The 14,990-nt window shown below is 50.4% G+C and overlaps 7 protein-coding genes across 7 annotated transcripts; 2 read left to right on the top strand and 5 right to left on the bottom strand.

Annotated features, from left to right (window-relative positions):
- Window positions 1-5: 5 nt before the first annotated feature.
- On the bottom strand, window positions 6-4,195 carry BDR25DRAFT_355511 (uncharacterized protein; the record flags this gene model as incomplete). The annotated part of the gene is made up of 17 exons (XM_033695472.1): window positions 6-247; window positions 323-2,039; window positions 2,080-2,148; window positions 2,249-2,331; window positions 2,386-2,460; window positions 2,513-2,889; window positions 2,934-3,011; window positions 3,099-3,146; window positions 3,233-3,270; window positions 3,304-3,367; window positions 3,425-3,445; window positions 3,487-3,558; window positions 3,586-3,678; window positions 3,727-3,771; window positions 3,803-3,858; window positions 3,964-4,036; window positions 4,065-4,195. The coding sequence occupies 17 exons, from the start codon at window positions 4,193-4,195 to the stop codon at window positions 6-8; spliced, it is 3,282 nt and encodes a 1,093-aa protein (XP_033547243.1).
- A 120-nt stretch (window positions 4,196-4,315) lies between these two features.
- On the bottom strand, window positions 4,316-5,998 carry BDR25DRAFT_334449 (SEC14 cytosolic factor). The gene is made up of 4 exons (XM_033692932.1): window positions 5,658-5,998; window positions 5,541-5,590; window positions 5,349-5,481; window positions 4,316-5,274 (listed from the first exon to the last, which is right to left on the bottom strand). The coding sequence occupies exons 1-4, from the start codon at window positions 5,856-5,858 to the stop codon at window positions 4,564-4,566; spliced, it is 1,095 nt and encodes a 364-aa protein (XP_033547242.1). The 5' UTR covers window positions 5,859-5,998; the 3' UTR covers window positions 4,316-4,563.
- An 834-nt stretch (window positions 5,999-6,832) lies between these two features.
- On the bottom strand, window positions 6,833-9,643 carry BDR25DRAFT_34458 (uncharacterized protein). The gene is made up of 3 exons (XM_033693952.1): window positions 8,341-9,643; window positions 7,908-8,283; window positions 6,833-7,855 (listed from the first exon to the last, which is right to left on the bottom strand). The coding sequence occupies exons 1-3, from the start codon at window positions 9,428-9,430 to the stop codon at window positions 7,018-7,020; spliced, it is 2,304 nt and encodes a 767-aa protein (XP_033547241.1). The 5' UTR covers window positions 9,431-9,643; the 3' UTR covers window positions 6,833-7,017.
- Window positions 9,447-9,988, bottom strand: BDR25DRAFT_303901 (uncharacterized protein). Its single transcript, XM_033690100.1, has one exon. It carries the CDS (start codon window positions 9,809-9,811, stop codon window positions 9,584-9,586), a length of 228 nt encoding a protein of 75 aa, XP_033547240.1. The 5' UTR covers window positions 9,812-9,988; the 3' UTR covers window positions 9,447-9,583.
- A 620-nt stretch (window positions 9,989-10,608) lies between these two features.
- BDR25DRAFT_303899 (SAM binding motif-containing protein) lies at window positions 10,609-12,480 on the top strand. Its single transcript, XM_033690099.1, has 2 exons — window positions 10,609-10,778; window positions 10,839-12,480. Exons 1-2 carry the CDS (start codon window positions 10,761-10,763, stop codon window positions 12,159-12,161), a joined length of 1,341 nt encoding a protein of 446 aa, XP_033547239.1. The 5' UTR covers window positions 10,609-10,760; the 3' UTR covers window positions 12,162-12,480.
- A 256-nt stretch (window positions 12,481-12,736) lies between these two features.
- Window positions 12,737-12,999, bottom strand: BDR25DRAFT_225792 (uncharacterized protein; the record flags this gene model as incomplete). Its single annotated transcript, XM_033685187.1, has 2 exons — window positions 12,737-12,888; window positions 12,948-12,999. The coding sequence occupies 2 exons, from the start codon at window positions 12,997-12,999 to the stop codon at window positions 12,737-12,739; spliced, it is 204 nt and encodes a 67-aa protein (XP_033547238.1).
- Window positions 13,000-13,234: 235 nt separating this feature from the next.
- Window positions 13,235-14,457, top strand: BDR25DRAFT_287301 (uncharacterized protein; the record flags this gene model as incomplete). The annotated part of the gene is made up of 4 exons (XM_033688313.1): window positions 13,235-13,665; window positions 13,739-13,748; window positions 13,869-14,038; window positions 14,107-14,457. The coding sequence occupies exons 1-4, from the start codon at window positions 13,321-13,323 to the stop codon at window positions 14,455-14,457; spliced, it is 876 nt and encodes a 291-aa protein (XP_033547237.1). The 5' UTR covers window positions 13,235-13,320.
- Between the last annotated feature and the right edge of the window lie 533 nt (window positions 14,458-14,990).

Below are 14,990 nucleotides of genomic sequence, written 5' to 3'. Positions count from 1 at the left end.
TCCATCTAGTACCTCTTGCTTCCTTTTCTTACTCCATCTTCACCCTTCAGTGGCGAAGCTGATTTAGAGACAACCTGGTCGGTTTCTGTTGATTGAAGTGAAAAGAAGTCACCACGGCTATCCTCACCTTGGAACGGTGGTGCAGAATCGCTGCCACGCTTCCCATCTGTCTTCACTCTTTCTAACCTTTCGCTCTCTTCACCGAACTTAGGAGTCAGTGATCTAGTCAGTGCATCTTTCGCAGAAACTTATAATCGGTTTCATCAACGTCTAATCTCTTGTTTTGTCGCCTTTTTCTTTTCTTCCTCTGCCACTAAAGCACGTAATTTCGATTTCGGAACGCGAAGAAATCCGCCGCCTTTGGTGTACCGCTCAATGAACAAAGGCATATACTCTCTTTCATCCTTTCTCTGCTTCTCAATTGCCCTAACGATCTTTCCGAACGGGGAGCGTTCCAATGCAGAAACTTGTGCAATGTCATATTCCTTCTTTGGGGAAAGCTTTCCGTACGATCTGGTGAATTCGTAGTAGAACTCTCGCGTTGACTGCCGAGCCTCCAGTACCTCGAGAAAATCTACGAGTGAATTGGCTGTTGGCTCTTTGAGAGCAGACAGATGCGCTCTGAAATTTTTGGCCGCTTGACGTATCACGTCGTATGGAGTCCATTGTACAAATCTGATCAGGGCACTTACGAGATCTAAGTGGGCAATCAGCTCGTTATAGTCTAGTGTGCTTCGATGGTTTTGGAAGATGATCAGTGGAAGGCTCGATTCCCGATCGAACCCCTCGGATTCTAGGGCTAGATAGTTAGGCTTCGAGTGGGGGGTCGTACCACCTTCACTCTTTTCTGAAATCAGACGCTGTGAAGGTTGGCGAACCCCAAAAGACACTGCCAGCCTGTACTCCCCACTTTTCTCAGAGTTCTCCATGTCCTTAAGAAGGCGTTCTAGCTTTGAATTTCCGCCCTCTTCCTCTCTCAACTCGTCGATTACGGTCCATAACTCTTTCCACTTAGAAATATCGTCGTCGTATTCGGTGTTGCCGAACCATCTCTCCTTGGCCCTTTCAAAAGGTCTATTCTTGCCCAACAGCGACCTTCTTATGTTTCTCTCAAAAGTTCGCAAATCCCTAACACTACGATTCTCAAGGACCCGGCTTAGGTACCAGTATTCTAGAACACCGGTCATCGTATCCGTAGTGACAAGTTCTTTCTCCCAAGCCGTCAAGGCCAACATGAGTTTCACTACCATATCCAAACCCCACCTCTCTTGATCTCCAGCTTGCTCTTCACTCGTGGAGACGGCAATCTTCAACCTACACTTCTCGTTCACCACAATCCGGAACGGGAAGTCTTCAATATGCTGATTGAAATATTTCTCCAGTGTTTCCAATATTTTCTTCAGCTCACCCTCCACCTCAATTCTCCAGACAGAGTTCACTACAGGAACCCCAACATGTTGCAAGATAACCGGAAAACAGAATACTCCATCCTCCAACTCTCGTATCTCATCTTCAGTCAAGTAGCCGTCGCCTTCTCGCCAATGACCAACATGCCACGGTCCGATGTCTTTTTTCGTTTCTTCAGCCCGGCGAACCACCCATCCACCAGCGGCTTCAACCCGGCTCCACCCTTCCTTCTGCCTCTTCAGCCACTCGGTATACCTTCGTGCCTGCAAGACCTCCTCTTCCCCGATTTTGATTGGCAGGTGGGGTAATCTTTCCTCCGGCTCGACCCTAGGTTCACAAGCCCAAAGAGCTATTGATACTCCCGGGCATGATAACCTGAGCATGTGGTGTAAGGCCCCAAGCGGCTTTGTCTCCCGCTCAGCGTCGTTGTATATATCTTTCGGGACATCGGTCTTCTTACCAAGGAGGATGAAGGGTATCTGAAAGGAAAGGAGCGGCGAGGAGCAGGAACCGGGTGTTCGCTTTGCGGCAGCTGAGCCGGGCGCTTTTTGGGCTGGATGGGTACGGTTCGGGTCTGCCAATACCGGTGATGAGAACATGTTGTTGCGAGAAAGTGCTCGAATGGATTGAAGCTAGTGCATATCTCTAGAGAAGCGAGATAGGGGTCTCAACTAAGACTTCTTCTTTCTTTGTTCGCGATTTTGGATTGAGAGACCGAACGCAATCGTTTAGGTAAGTAGCCTATTCCTGTCAAACACTAGCAATACAGTGCTCCTGCTAAGTAAGACCCAATTTTAACTCTCCATGATACGCATCGAGATTACACAGAAAGAGTATTAACCAAGAGCGGATATGCTCTAGCTATATTAAGCTGTCTCCCATGGAATTTCGATGTTGGATAGAAGCGACAGAGATCGATCCCAGCTAGCATGAACACGAGACAAAGAAAAGTGGTTAGTTACCCCCTTACCAAGGGACAAAGGCAGAGAAAGACGGAATGAAAAAAAGTCGTCAAGTTGTCTGAGACAAGAACACGACTCTGAAAAAAGGATGCTTTATCTCCACACAGGGGTGGAAGATATCGCTAAATGAACTTTTTATCTACGGTAGTCGTACGATTGAATTTCCGAGATGCGATAATGATCTCTTAACAGTCTTTCAAAGGGATAGCTTTCTATCTCTACCGAGGTGCGTGCATTTGCTGAAAGCAATCCTTGCGCTTGGCTTTCGTTGTATAGCTCGTAAACCAGGCTTATTTGAATGTATTCTTGAGGGGCGTGATGGTTCACATCTTCAACCTTGTTCTGGCGCTCGCCACCACTCGCGCCGTTTGCTTGTACTGCTTCAGAAGCGTGATCTTGTGACTCTTTTTTACTTAGGCGCCAAAGCATGAGGACGGCAATAATGAGCGGAATTACGCCAATCCTACTTAGAGAGCGCTCAATGCAGTTCCTGCTTTTGCGGCTGATAGTGGTGCGTTGGCTAGGAAGTGGTCAGGTTCGGAGACCATGAAGATCCTAGAGGACTTTGTGATAGAGATGTTGTAGCCTTGCAGGGGGCACAAGTAATGAGAGAAGTGATGTATGGACTGAGGGTCCGAGTTTCTATGTGTGAGGCGTTAGGTCCTCAGGCTCTAGATGTCGTCGGAGATTCCAAGAAGGTGTGAGATGAAGATGCCAAGGAAACTTCACGGATCTTTTGACGAGGTATTTGATGGATATTCTGAGAAAGAGAGGGAGCTGGTGATCGAGATTGCACGTTTAATGTTGTAGCCTAGTACGGAAATAGCTCTAATACTCTAAGATGCATCTAAGGCTGTCGTTACGATGCTCCCATCTCTATCGCAGTCGTACGCGTATAGGCCTACAGGGACACGAGGATCTGCTCATAAAATACCTTGGTCCCCGTTCCTTTGCTATGATTACTTCCCCTTTCTTTCAAATTACTATTACGCCCTGAACTAAATTTTGCAGATCATCTAGTGCATACCTCCACTTTAATTCTAAATCTAATTGACCTTCCGCCTCGATCTTGTCTACTGTTATCTCTCACTCTATCCTTTAGCATATATCTATACACATATCCGGGCTGCTTGACCTGATTTTCCTCCACCTCAAGATATCAAACCCCATCTTCACACTATCACAGAAGCTGGCCAATTCTGTCAAGAATGGTTACAACGGCAAGGAGCTAAAATTGAGTACTACAAATCCAGCTGCCATAGGAAGACAAACGAGTTGCATGCATAATAGCCTCGGTGCAAACTCACTTCTCAGACAACAGGCGACGATCTCGGCCACCTTATCTATGCATCTCTACCCCTGGCCTTCCTTGCTTATGCCACTAAAGCCCTTGGTATCTACCCTAGAATGCTAGCGTTCCCTCCCTTCTCCACTCATTAACTTGAAAACCAAGTTTTACCATCGGAAGGACATATTGATGCAGGCCTAGCTATTCTCACCCACATTGCCCGACATTCCATACCTGATACTACTTGCATGTTAACATTTTATCGAACAGCTACCTACCATTGCTAAGTATAACTCTTCCTCTCACACTCACTACCTTTAAACACTCTCGTAGCAAAGCCGTGACGCCCGCGAGACTTGAGAGCAGGCACTCAATTCTACTCCATTCCACTCCATTGCACTCCACACCTCTCTCTTCCAGGCCAAAGCTCGACGAGTAAGAAAACTACGCAACCCGAAGACCGTCTTCTTTCCCTTTCTTCATACGCATATTTAGGGAGAATACAAATGAAAGACGGCAGAATTATATGCCAAGCCATGCTAGGCGGCTAAAAGTAAATTCTCAATATACCTATCAGATTTTCAAGATGCAAAATGGTGTACTTGGACCTTAGCAAGTTAGTCAGCTAGAAGCAAGAAAGGAAATGGGGACCAAGAATCAAATTCCATCCAATTGTGTGTCTATTATGAGTCTGGATCTGAATATTCGCAACTAGGGAAAATGAGGGAAGGGAGTGGGAGAATCCCGATGGACCCGACCAATCGAGGGACATGTACTCTCCTCTGCTTTGGAGAAGGCTAGGTAGGTGTAGGTGTAGTTGTTGAACGGAATAGAGAAAAATAGAGCAATACCATGCTCGAATACTCCCCTCCCGTTTTGACACGAACGTGAACTCATCACGTTCATCTACTGCGCAGCAGAAGCAGGCGCGGGGGCAGGAGCAGGAGCGGGCGCGGGCGCACCACCAATAGGCACCTCCTCAGGTTCCTTAACTTTCCCATTCGGGACTGCATCTGCAGTCCCATCGCCTCCCATTGGACCCGGCACCTTCGTATTATCGATTGCCTCACCCCCCTTCTTTGTCGCCCACTTCGGGGGCTTAACCCACTGGCTATCTTGCCACGGCCCCGCATCACTCAGCATACAGCCTCCCTCGCACTCGCAGGTACCCCCAAATCCCTTCGGCAAATTCTCACTTGGAACCTGCGCCAACAGTTCCTTCTCATACCCACTCCCCAAGATATGAATCTTATTAACCGTGACAGGATCGAGGAATTTCTTAACAAAGCTGAAGACAGTTGAAAAGCCCCATGGCGCGTTGATGACGTATAGTTTTCCGAGGCGCTCGGGGTAGTAGTTCTGCGAGATGGCGGATACCGCCTGTAGGTAGCCGTACACAGAAGTGGCTTTGGCGATGCCAACACCCTTGAGGTCCATGATTGTGCACGAGGTTTCGAGGAGGTAGCCGGATTTGCGGGAACAAGCTGGCAGGCGTGGGTCGGCCATCTTTTCGTATTCGCAGACCAGGTTTTGGATCATGCGGTCTTGGGAGGTGATTTTGGCGAGGGCAGTTAAATCGACGTTGCCGAGTTGTTCGATGTAGACCGGGCGCCCGTCCTGTTATGTCACTCGGTAGTCAGCGGTGGAAGGGATGTGTTGGCTGGGGGAGGTGGAGTGAATAGGAGACGTACTTTGTCGGTCTTGTGGTAGTACTGGGGATAGTACTTGAACACCTCCGGCTTCTCCTTGTAATCGAACGTCCGCACTAACTCATCAACCCCTATACCAGCATACTCTCTCCGCCACTTCTCGCAATCGATGAACCTGACGCCTCAATTAGCCAAGTTGCCCCTCGTCCCCTCCCCCAAGCACAAAACACTTACATCTGCTTCGAAAGTTCCACATTGAACTTCCTCGCTCTCAAGAACCTCAACTATACCCCAAATAATCAGCATCAGCCATCCTAACCGGTAACCAGGGGGTCAGTAAATAAGAAATACCATAGTCAAAGTATCCAAATTATCCGTAAACCCCTCGGCCTCCAACAAACTCCGTAACTGAAACACCTGCGCATCCTGCTCCGGAGTTGTATGGCCGGGGTGTCCGTTCTGCGGAACAGGCGCGATCGTCGGGTATTCATAGTCGTCATATTTAGGATCCAGTTGGAGTTGGGGCTCGGTTTTCGCTTCGGGGGCGGCCATTTTCGCACAATTTTATTCCCACAGCTGGGTAGAGATGCAGGGGTGCCGGAGGGGAAGGGAAATATGGGGAAGGCTTTGTGTGGAAAGCGTGGGAGAGCGTTGGGGAGATGTTGTTTTGAAGCGGCTGGGGGTAAGAGAAATGACGAAGTTGAGGCCTGGGCGGAAAGCACGTGGAGCCTAGAACGGACGAGCGAGGTCAAGCGAGGGTGCAGGGAGCGCATGAGCCATGGGTAAGCCACTCCTGGTCCGAACGGATCAGATATGGCGAGCAGATGACAATAATAATGCAAAGTGATAGTTTGGTAACAGCAACTTCGGTCACTCAGCTGTTCATGCGGTTAGATATTCTAATGTTGAAGTGGTTCAAGTTTGTAGTTTTGATAGTACTGCACCCACACAGCAACAGAACCAAGAAATTGTAAAACGCTTCAGCTGCAGTCAACCCATCGTCAATTATGCAACGGGGACAAGCAGCGTTTTATGTAATCAGCCAAGAGAACTACCTATAATTCATACATGCGCAAAGTAAAAAGGCAAGCAAAAAGGCACACGCGAACACACACTCTTGACCAGGATAAATGCCTCCATTCAGCCAGCCAAAACACCCGACCTCTGCGCACCAGGTACTTCAACGCCCACCGCCATCCATCTACGGTTCGGACAGTAAATTGGAAAAGGAGAGAATAGTTCGACACCGCAACAACCAAACGATGAGTTCAGAGAACGAAAGCAGACATGACTGTGAGATTGGCCAACACTGTATACTAACCGCCCGTTAAACCCACCCATCCATCCCACCACTCCTTACCCGAAACTAATCCACAGACGTGCGCACGCAAGCAAGCACGCACGGCACAAACCCCCTGACTGAATTCACAATTAACAGCATTGCTGCAACTCAATCAGGGGCCAGACAGGAAATTCTTACATTCCTATTCCATGGGAAAGAAAGAGACGAGATTGAAACTAACAGACAGGAGACTTGGAAAACCTGACACCTGGAGCAAAAACATGACGCCGGAAACGAGCAACGAGAACTCCCACAATACACGCGCCTTATGAACATTTCCAAAGAGATTACCAGGCCATCAGAGAGAGCTATGTTTGAGAAGTCATCTGGGGTTGTTTGCAGTTGTTCAAGGTCTCGGGGCGACGACTTTTAGGTCCTGCGATCGCGGTCTCGGCTGCTGGGTCCGAAGTCGGGCTCGATGACCTGTTTCTTCTCTTTCCGGCCCTTGACAAGGTATTGTGCGTACAAAGCCAAATGGTCGCTCGGGAAGTGCCAATTCGGGAACCCAGGCACACGCTGTAGATAATCCTTGTCCACATCGCCAAGGAGTCCGACCACTTGCAGCGTATTCGCAGAGTACCAGATATAGTCGAGAACACCGACGAAGTTGGGGGTGTAATTGGTGAAAGCCAACTCGTTGATCGCAGAGTAACTTGACTTGAGGCTGAAGGGGTGGGAGATGCCGTCCCTTGTGAAGTTGCCGTACCTTCGACTGCCAAGGTCTTTGTGTGAGTTGGGGAGAGCGCCATGAGTGATGAGCTCGTAGATGCCGGACGTTGGAAGCGAGTTGAAGTCGCCACATAGCAATAGGGGAATCTGGGAACCTTTCGAATATTCCATAGAGGGACCTGGCTCCTGTGTCGTGTCGGGTAACTCCTGGTCCTCTTCTCCATCTCCATTTTGGAATCGGTACACCACTTTATCGGTACAAGGTGGAAACTTGGCCCATCTGTCGGCATGTTTGGATATTTGTTCCATCAAGATTGCGACCTGGACTAGCTTGACGTCGGTGAATGAAGGGTTCCAGAAGACATGAACGTTCCCAACAATCAATCTTGACCCTGTCGCACGGTTCTCCAAAAATGTGACCACAGCAACGTCATCCCTGGGCATGACTCGATTGAATATGTCATGTTCACCTTTCATGTCTGGCCGATTGATTGCGATGTTCGAGAAGTCGATGAGCTGCTTTTCCAGTAGAATGTATCTGATGAGGTAAGTAATTGTAGCCGGACAATATGAATACAACCATTCCTTACTTGCTGTTGTTGTAGAAAATAGCACAGCCATCGACGAGTTTGGCCTCCTTTTCTGCCATGGTTTTCGCTCGCCCTTTGGGCCAGAATACTCCCTTGTAGTCATTGTGAGCTAAAGCCCCCCGGAAGAATTCATTAAAGCTTTCTTGATCAATTTCTTGAAGGCAGATGATGTCGGGATTCCGCTCTCGAAGCTCGGCAAGGATGGTCTCTTTTCGATGATCCCAAGATAGTGCGGCGCTTGGCGTGTACCCATACTGGGATTGAGTGCAGTACTTGTCGCACAGGATGTTGTAGCTGAGCGCAGTAATTGTCTCTTGCGAAGGATCGGTGATATCATCGAGAACAACCCAGTCCCGCTCAGGTGGTGGATCAGGGCCTACAAAACTGTTAACACAAATGCCTTGCAGTAAGAAATTCTAGCGATAGCACGTGCCTTGAGCGTTTTCACGGAAATACTTTATTAGCTCGACCGTACCATGTTCGATAATGATTGACTTGAAGTCATCCGGGAGCGGATTGCCCTCAATACCAAGCATCTCAAGCTGATACAGTGAGCCTAGCTCGAATGGGAGAGTATCTAGGTTGTTGTCGAAGAGAAGGAGCTGCTTGAGGTTCACCAACATGCCGATCTCTGGAGGGAGCATTCGGAGCTCGTTGAGGGACACATCCAGGTGTGTGAGGTTCCGAAGCTTCCCAATGGTTGCGGGCAGGAACGTCAACTTGTTGGTATTCAGATACAGTTTCGTGAGAAAAGTGTATTGGAACAATGCCGGAGTGGCAACCTTGAGACTCTGACCACCGAAGTCGAGCACCGTCCAGATGTGGTTCTCCTTTACGTCTTCAGCCCGTTGTGCTGCTGGTCGATTACGTTCCTCTTTCTCCACTTCCTTCTGTATCCCATTGGTTGTACCAGCTACCACGCTCTTGTTGACACTCGGATGGTTACGCGCATGTGAGTGCGACTGTGTCATTTCTCGCGCGCGTTGTGCCAGTTGCAGCTGCTCGGCCCAATGCTCGTTAGGAGGCTTGCTCAGTCCGCTGTGCACGCTGCCTGGAGTCCCGTTCTGGAGGTGACCTGGCGCGAAGTGAGGCTGAGCATTAGAAAGTCCACCGCTCGAAATTGTATGTTGATGATTGTATTGGTTCCCATGATTAGCTCCACCATGATCTTGCTGTTGATGGTGCGTGTTGTGTGTGTGGTGCTGGTGGTTTTGGCTGTGCTGAAAAGGTTTTCCTAGATTCATCTGCATCGCATATCGCTGATGCTGGCTCTGCCCTCCATTCATCATCACGTTGTGCCCCTGGTGCCCATGTCCCTGGTTGAACATAGCGTACGATTGCGGAGACTGGGGGCCAGGGGAGCGCGAGGGAGAGGGTGTATCCGGGTTATTGAAGGGTATCCGGCCGCTGTTGGTGGGCGACCGCGCACGGTTGGGGAGACTCCGCTGATGGAGAGTGTTTTGCGCGTGCTGTGGATAGAAGGTTTGCCCGGCACCCCGTTGGTACGCCGAAAAATCGGCCATCTAAGGGTGACGTGCGGTGAGGTTCAGGCGATCCCCCGGGCAAGAGTTGTGTGGATGGGGGGTCGCGAAGGGATTCGAAGGATGGCGTTGTATCGGTGGCTGTCGGGGACGTGACTTTCTTCTTTTTAACATGGGCAGGGATACAACAGGCCGTCATGTGCGATCTGTAGCTATGGCCTGCCGCAAGACGGCGTGAACCTGGGCGCCGCTGCTGCCCTCCTTCTTCCGTACTATAAACAGCGGGGAGCAGTTTCTGAAGCGAGCGTGGAGCCGCGGCGGAGGAGGAAGAGGTGGAGGAGGAAGAGTTTGGCAGGGAGCGGGAAGCGAGGAAGAGCTGGCGGCTTTGATCAAGATTGGGACCGCGGGTGCTATTATCACCATCGTTAGTCACTGTGGGCGAACGTGAAAGGGCTGGGGTGAAGACGCATGTCTCCTCCGTCTGGACGGCGGCAAGGGCGACAACATACGCTGTCGGAATGCTGGAATCGGATTCAGCTGTTCAAACCAGTCTCAATTGTGTCTAATGAATGGGATATGGGCCCAGGCAAAGCGTGGAGGAAGAATAGAGACTCGTAGGAGATGCTGGCTTCAGTTGCTTCACGATGGGGTTAACACCGGCGCGCTTTCTGCCAAGCTTGGTCACGTGATATACACATCTTGGCAGCTGGCTGCCACATGCCCCATGGGAGCTTCCAGCATCACGCAAGTCTGGAAGAGCCTGGGTTCATCCTCTCCGTGATTTGCACCACTCGTTGGGCCTGTCACGTCATGTGAAGGCTATCGTCGACAGTTCTTTCATCATCATGTGCTTTCCTTGAGCTTGGAGCTTGACGATACAGTGTAGCTTGATGAGCCAGTTTCTCCACATTCCTGCGCGCCACACCTCAATCGCTTACCCTGCCGCTGGTGCCCAAGGCGGCCTTCCTGGCTATTCTGCACAGTTTGCGTTACCATATTATTGAGTCTGTGGCGGAGGATGTGCAGACGCTCCTGTGATTGGGAGCGGCGCCGCAAAACCTGGGCAGCATCCCTCCGCTTTGGAGCTGTTGACCTGCTCAGGTGAGCCTTGGGGCGTCCGTCCGTACGTCGAGCAGGCTCAAAACAGCCGGAGAGTGGGTTTTTGTACGAACACCTGTGATTGTGCCGTGCAAAAGCCGCTTTGCTTCTCCCACTTCAACAGAGCACGCACCACTCCCCTCTCGTCCCGCTCAGCCCTCCTGCATTCATTTTTCGCTCCGCAAAGGCCCCGGCCCACACGTGCTTATCTGACAACTTAGGAAAGGCTCAATATCGAACTCACGCTAAATAACAGTGGGGCTAGGGTGGCACCATGGCGGAATGGTTAATGGTCTGCAGCACCTCCTGATGACTGCCGTTTGAGGCCATATCCATCTAATCTGAAACTCAGTATCGCTATACCGGCAGCAATGCCAACGGTACCCCAATAAGACCGAAGACGGCAGAGGCGAGGCAATGGGACCTTACAACCACTGACGCGCTCGGGAGGACAATATCGGGAACTTCGAGCACTACTTCGCCAATTCCAACCCCCGGGCTCTCGATGGACACAACACGGGGCTCCATCTCGAGCTCCTCTACCCAGAGCACGAGAGACGAGAGCGACACGCTGAGGAACCCTTTCCTACTCCGCCACGGACGGCGATACCTGCGAGAGCTCCCCTATCCACTTCCATGCGACCTCCCCGAGCTCCAGCGACAGAACCTTCATACAATCCTCGCCACTCAAATCCTTGGTCGAGCTTTAGGCTCCACCCCTTGTTCCGAAAATCCTCCGGCAAAGGTGCTAGAGATTGCGTGTGGTAGTGGATACTGGTCCTCAGTATGTCATGAATATTTAGGTGCGTTGGGCCACGAGGACGTGTCGTTCACTGGTTTGGACATTGTCCCGCTGGCGGGTGATCTGCGGAGACAAGGGATAGATTGGCGATTCGTGCAGCACGATCTGCGGAAGGTGCCATTACCATTTTACGATGGAGAGTTTGATATAGTGGTGATGAAGGATATGAGCATGGCGGTACCCCTTGGCTCGCCTTCACAGAGGATACTCGACGAAGCGATGCGGATATTGAAATCGGGCGGGACATTAGAGATCTGGGAGACGGACCACATAATACGGTCGATTCTACCACACCCTCCACCACCACCAGGAAAGAATCCAGAAGAGTACGCTTGCGCAGTGGCGACAGGAACGTTCCTTATATCTCCAATAACGCCGTTTACAGGGGTCCACAACAAGTATCTGCAGGATTCGAATACATGGATACAAGAGGCGCTAGACAAACGGAAGCTCTCACCTACGCCTTGTGCTAGAGTAACGCAAATGCTGCTTCAGGAGCCGGACTCATTGTGTGATGTGGAGTACCGAAGGGTAGCCATTCCGCTTGGCGAGATGCGCTGGGAGCGAGAGGCCGCAGCGGAGAAGAATGCTTCGAAACGACGAGGAAGCGAGGCTGGGAAGGGGAAGCAAGGGAGCGGTGCGCTGGACAGCTCCACACTGACTGAAGAACAGGCGGCTCTCAGGTATACGGCTTTGCTTGTGGTTATCCAGATGATTGAGAGTCTAGAGCCTTTATTAAAAGAAGTCAGCGGGAAAAATCAAGAGGAATGGCAGCGGTGGTGGGGTTGGATGATGACGAATCTACTGGAACAGAAGGGCGCTTCAAGTGGAGAATGTCTGGAGATTGGAGTATGGTGGTGCCATAGGGTGTGATTCCGGAGTGCCACGTACCTTTTCTTTGTAGATATACCCATGTTTAACGGCTGGCAATTAGGAACAATAGGCATCGCGCAGTTGGATCCTTTAAGACTTGTCATATCTTTGGCGTAAGGTGCGATACCGCTTGAGGAAATACCTGGATGTACGGTCAATACGATGTCACAAGAGTATGCTGACCCCTACTCTGAAATTTGAACAAAAATGACTAGACTAGTAAACCACATGCTAAAAAAAAAGGGGAGGGGGGGCGAGGGTGTTTCAAGAAAACGTAGGTTTTGGCCTTATACCAAGTCTTTGACATATTTTGTTGACTGTATGCTGGTGCATGGGACAGGTAATGACAAGATCTAATGAATGGCAGAAATCTAAGTTGGTTATGCACCCTCTCAAGTCCCTACAATAAGTTGAAAAAATCAAACCGTTTTGTTATTATTCTGAGGTAGGCGCGAAGATGTAGAAAGTGCCAACGTGTAGTATTTGAGTGAAATCTGAATGGCTGCACGTACAACGCTTCGATCTCTGCATTGCCTGATATCAGCTCATCCTGAGCAAGCCACATGCAGGATAGATCACCCACCTTTCTTCACGAACTCGGCTCGCTCAATCCCTTTTCTGATCCTCTCTTCGTCCGTGAGGTCCTTCTGGCTAGCGAACGCCTTGTGGAGGCGGGCCCTGAAGAAGTCGTATCCTTGGGGGTAATCCCGTCCCAAATATAGGAGCTCTATGCAGTGTCATTCCAAATAGCGCCGGAAGGTATCAATCTGGGTTTTGCTGGCTTACCTTTGTATATGCGAATGACTTGGTGGCGAAGGGCCGGACTCGTGGGAGACATTATTTTCCTGGTCGGTGAGCAATATTTGCAAGCCTTGAGCACGGTTGACAAATTCAATTGAAGGAGTTCGATTTGAGTTCGTGTTTGTCGTAATGTGGCTGTTAAAGGCAGGTCGTGCATACTTGGGCTGTGGTTGAATTGAAGGCGGGGGAGACCAATGAGGAACGGGCACCGATCTGACCTCGGGCGATCTGGCTCTCTCCGCGAACCACAAGCGGTCAATAGCTCCAAGGACGTTGCGACTTCTTACAGCGACCTGCTCTCTCTCCAATACTCTCGCTGAGCTCCTAAATTTTAGACCTCAGAGAGTTGCTAGCTGCCATGATACGGTATAGAATTGCTCGATCAGTGCTGGCCAACCCCGCTTCAACCTCACTTCGACCGTGCATTCAACATGGAGCACGCCTTGTACGATATTCGACGTCGACCGCAGGCGAGGACGAGCCTGCTACCGCCTCGCTGAACCCACGGTGGCTCTCAGATCTCAAGACCCGAATCGGAAAGTGCATAATGTTTGGTTTGAACACGCAACAGACAACAGAAGCCGGGTCCATGTTACGAGAGATAGCTCTCGACTGGAGAGAACTAGTAGCGGGAAGTGAAGGCTTCCTCACGGGGAAAAATCGTAGGGGGCTCTACCGGCACGAAGTTGTTTGGGGAGAGATGGTACCTTTGTCCCCGTCCAATATTTCTGCCGTGGGAGCACAACAGCTAATAAGATGAATTGGGGTGACAATAGGACAGTATGGTGAGACAACACTCGACGAAATGGTCCTCATACAGCTTGATTGAGGAAGGCTAAACTGTGTCAAGGGTATTCTTCCGGTGCAGCCTTTCGACACAAGGAGCAAACTTTGACTGTGTATCAGGGCACGTAAACAATGTTGTCTACAACCGCTACGCTGAATCCGCTCGTGTGAATTGGGCTCTTAACTTTGCCCATGTCCTTGATCCCACACACCGTGCTGAATGGAGCGGGCTGTTAGGTCCTTCTGGCATTGGTCTCATCCTTCGAAGCATCCGGACAGACTACAAGTTTGTATGGGCCCCTCTTCTGAGTTAATAATCGAGCTACAGAAAAACGCTTGCTGACATGAGGCGTTGAAGCCAATGAAATGGCCAGACCACGTAACCGTGCTGCATAAGCTTAGAAACCGGCCAGAGTCGGACACGGACCACTTCATTCTTGATGTGCTCATTCTATCAGAGCTGCATCGCCGCCCCGCAGCTAGATGTGTGGAAGACATAGTTGTCTACGACTACACCAAGGGACGGAAAGCGCCACTTAGACCTTTTATGGTTAACAAGTTCAGGGAGACGTGGGAGATGCAGGAGCAGGCAAAAGAAATGTACGGGAATAGGGTTATGCTTCTGATCAAGCGTGTGCGGGAATTGGAGAGGTGCAGTTGGGATAGGCCTAATGCCAAGGAAGATTTCGGAAGCGCAGCGAATCCATAAAGCTTCTTCTTATCTCACGCAATCCTCTCTCTTGCACTGTTGATCGTCTCTGGCGGCGTGAACGGAGAGGGTCAACCTTCCTGTCTAAATGATCTGCATGCGCGTTGAGCGCGTGACCGCTCCAGGTTTCCTAATTTTCACGCGATGGGCACCATGCCATTAGCTTCTTCGATCTCAAGCTTCGATGTCAGCGGTTGATGGAGAGGCGGAAACAGACGGAGGTGCGGGAAAATTCCCAGGGCGCTCAAACGGTTAGAGAGAGTGAAAAATGTTCCGAGCAACTGAAGAGCCGAACGATCTGCCTCCGTGTCCCAGATATGGATATTGCTCGATATTGCGGCGTTCACGCATGCTGAGCACGCTGGCAGACTGAAACATATTGGCATGAACCAGGGAAGGGTGACGAAGAGGATGGCATTGTATCAAGCTTGGCGCTTGGATTAATAAGGGTAGCCAGGAGATGCAGACGTCTACTCTGTTCCACATCTGAGTCTGACCAACAGACGATGGGTGGTGGGGGGGGGGGGGGGGGG

The sequence above is a fragment of the Lindgomyces ingoldianus genome (assembly GCF_010093535.1).
Source record: "Lindgomyces ingoldianus strain ATCC 200398 unplaced genomic scaffold BDR25scaffold_17, whole genome shotgun sequence".
NCBI lineage: Eukaryota > Fungi > Ascomycota > Dothideomycetes > Pleosporales > Lindgomycetaceae > Lindgomyces > Lindgomyces ingoldianus.
The sequence above is the reverse complement of the archived record's forward strand: the minus strand, read 5'-3'. Positions and strand labels throughout refer to the sequence as shown.

Bases quoted from the DNA above. Each gene is read 5' to 3' on its own strand.
- BDR25DRAFT_334449 (XM_033692932.1), bottom strand. From the start codon at position 5,858: ATGGCCGCCCCCGAAGCGAAAACCGAGCCCCAACTCCAACTGGATCCT. The intron at 5,591-5,657 runs GTATTTCTTATT...TTTGGGGTATAG, and splicing joins ATTTGGATACTTTGACTATG to TTGAGGTTCTTGAGAGCGAG. The intron at 5,275-5,348 runs GTACGTCTCCTA...GTGACATAACAG, and splicing joins ACTACCACAAGACCGACAAA to GACGGGCGCCCGGTCTACAT.
- BDR25DRAFT_34458 (XM_033693952.1), bottom strand. From the start codon at position 9,430: ATGGCCGATTTTTCGGCGTACCAACGGGGTGCCGGGCAAACCTTCTAT. The intron at 8,284-8,340 runs GCACGTGCTATC...ACAGTTTTGTAG, and splicing joins TTTCCGTGAAAACGCTCAAG to GCCCTGATCCACCACCTGAG. The intron at 7,856-7,907 runs GTAAGGAATGGT...TTACCTCATCAG, and splicing joins ATTTTCTACAACAACAGCAA to ATACATTCTACTGGAAAAGC.
- BDR25DRAFT_303901 (XM_033690100.1), bottom strand. From the start codon at position 9,811: ATGGTGATAATAGCACCCGCGGTCCCAATCTTGATCAAAGCCGCCAGC.